The sequence below is a fragment of the Nanorana parkeri genome, unplaced genomic scaffold, assembly GCF_000935625.1.
Source record: "Nanorana parkeri isolate BGI_ZX_2015 unplaced genomic scaffold, ASM93562v1 scaffold576, whole genome shotgun sequence".
NCBI lineage: Eukaryota > Metazoa > Chordata > Amphibia > Anura > Dicroglossidae > Nanorana > Nanorana parkeri.
Window position 1 is genome coordinate 973,176 of NW_017306844.1, and position 1,729 is coordinate 974,904.

Sequence of the window (1,729 nt, forward strand, 5' to 3'; positions counted from 1 at the left end):
CATGTAGTGAGTTCTGCTTTAATTTGACTTTAAAAAAAAAAACTGCTCTGAAAAATGCTCATCGAAGAAGACAATTAACGCATCTCCTGTTTGCTCTGCTGTGTTGAAGGTCTAAACTTTCTGAATGTTGAGCATAGCCACTTCTTAATTTGTCAGGACCAGAAGAGGAAGTTAGTATCTCTTATTACAGGACATGGGCTGGAAACAGTGGTACCTGGCATCGGACCCTCCTTGTGTGCTGAGTGCTGATCATTTGCCTAGCTTAGATATTTAAGCCATCAGTTTGGTGGAGCAGACAATGGGACAGAAATGTTAGTGTACCCTTGAACAGATGTAATATTGTGGCTTACCAGTCCTATATGAAGGAGGCTGCTTACTTGTACCTAGAATGCAGCTCCTCCCTAACACCCAACAAGAAGCTGAGGCTACAAAACTCGTGCATAGTAGGGGCAAGGAGTTCTGTAGTCCAGAGCTGAGAATAGTCAACAGAGCATGACAAGTTTTCTGGCAAATCAACATACCTTCTATGCACTTGGCAAATGGATACAATGTCTTTGTGGTATTTAAGCTAAAGGGTGCAGATAAAAATTGTTTAGTGTGGGTGGGTTTGACTGTTACTTGTGAAGACTGCATCTATAAAATCTGACTTTCTAATTTAAAACATTCCCTTCTGCTTAACTACCCACCAAGATTTAAATCCTAATCTGTTCTTGTTAAACTGATACTGATGTGCATGTAACCATTTCACTTGACTTTTTACAGGCCAATTCTACAGCAATGGAGGCGGCTCTGGCAATTCAGGTGGCGGCTCTGGCAATTCAGGGGGCTATGGCTCTGGGGGCTATGGCTCTGGTGGCTATGGCTCTGGAGGCTCTGGCTCCTACTATCAAGAAAGCTATACTGCACCAACTCCCCCTAAACCCTTTGTGAAGAAGCCTCCCCAACAACCACCACAGCAGCAACAGCAGCAGGCACCAGCCCCACAGCATTCAGTCCAGTCTAAGCCTTCATACAATCAGGGCTACCAGTCACATCAAGCCCAGCAGCAACAGAGCTACAACCAGAACCAGTACAGCAACTATGGACCACCACAAAAGCAGAAGGGAGGCTACAACCAAGGGAATCAGGGAGGTGGCGGCGGCAACGGCGGCTCCTATTCTTATTCCAACACCTACAACAGCAGTGCTTCCTCAGGTGAGACTGGACCAGGCTTTTTAAGTCCATAGTGGTTCTATTGTGGCAGTGTGTGAATGGCAATCAACATGTGACTTTCTTTTTAGCAGGCTATAACACTGAGGGAACAGGTGGACGGGGTGGCAATTCATACACAGCACCCAACACTGGCTACAGTTCGGGCACAAACTATGGTGCTGGTGCCAACAATTCCTCATACCAAGGTAAGGATAAATGACTGTTTTCATATCACTACCACTGTAGATAACATTTTCATTGTTGTTGCATCTATCCGATTATTGGTAAATTCTGACTCTTGTATATTGGTCTTAACTGTTTTTTTTCTAATCCTTTAGGATACTCCCAAACGGGCTACAATCAAGCTCCTGCACAAAACTACAACCAAGCTCCTGCCTCCTACCAGGCAGCCCAAGGAGGAACTGGCAACTATGGCAGAACAGCAGACCACAGCATGAATTACCAATACAGATAGACTCTATGCCCAAAATTCCCTTCTGTCTCTTCTCTTGACCCTTCCCCCCCGCCCCACTACGTC

General features: G+C 45.4%; 1 protein-coding gene and 1 long non-coding RNA gene across 2 annotated transcripts in view; one reads left to right on the plus strand and one right to left on the minus strand.

Moving 5' to 3' along the window:
• The window catches only part of ILF3 (interleukin enhancer binding factor 3), a 14,351-nt gene extending 12,631 nt beyond the window's left edge, over positions 1–1,720 (plus strand). Inside the window, 4 exon segments of the mRNA XM_018562396.1 lie at positions 763–1,085; positions 1,087–1,194; positions 1,284–1,397; positions 1,530–1,720. Coding sequence (XP_018417898.1) covers positions 763–1,085; positions 1,087–1,194; positions 1,284–1,397; positions 1,530–1,649 — 665 coding nt within the window. The 3' untranslated portion in view covers positions 1,650–1,720.
• Positions 1–1,729, minus strand: part of LOC108791821 — a 19,033-nt gene that overhangs the window by 10,786 nt on the left and 6,518 nt on the right. The window contains exon 2 of the long non-coding RNA XR_001941523.1: positions 548–552. This is a non-coding gene — a long non-coding RNA (uncharacterized LOC108791821). The remainder of the gene's footprint in view (positions 1–547; positions 553–1,729) is intronic.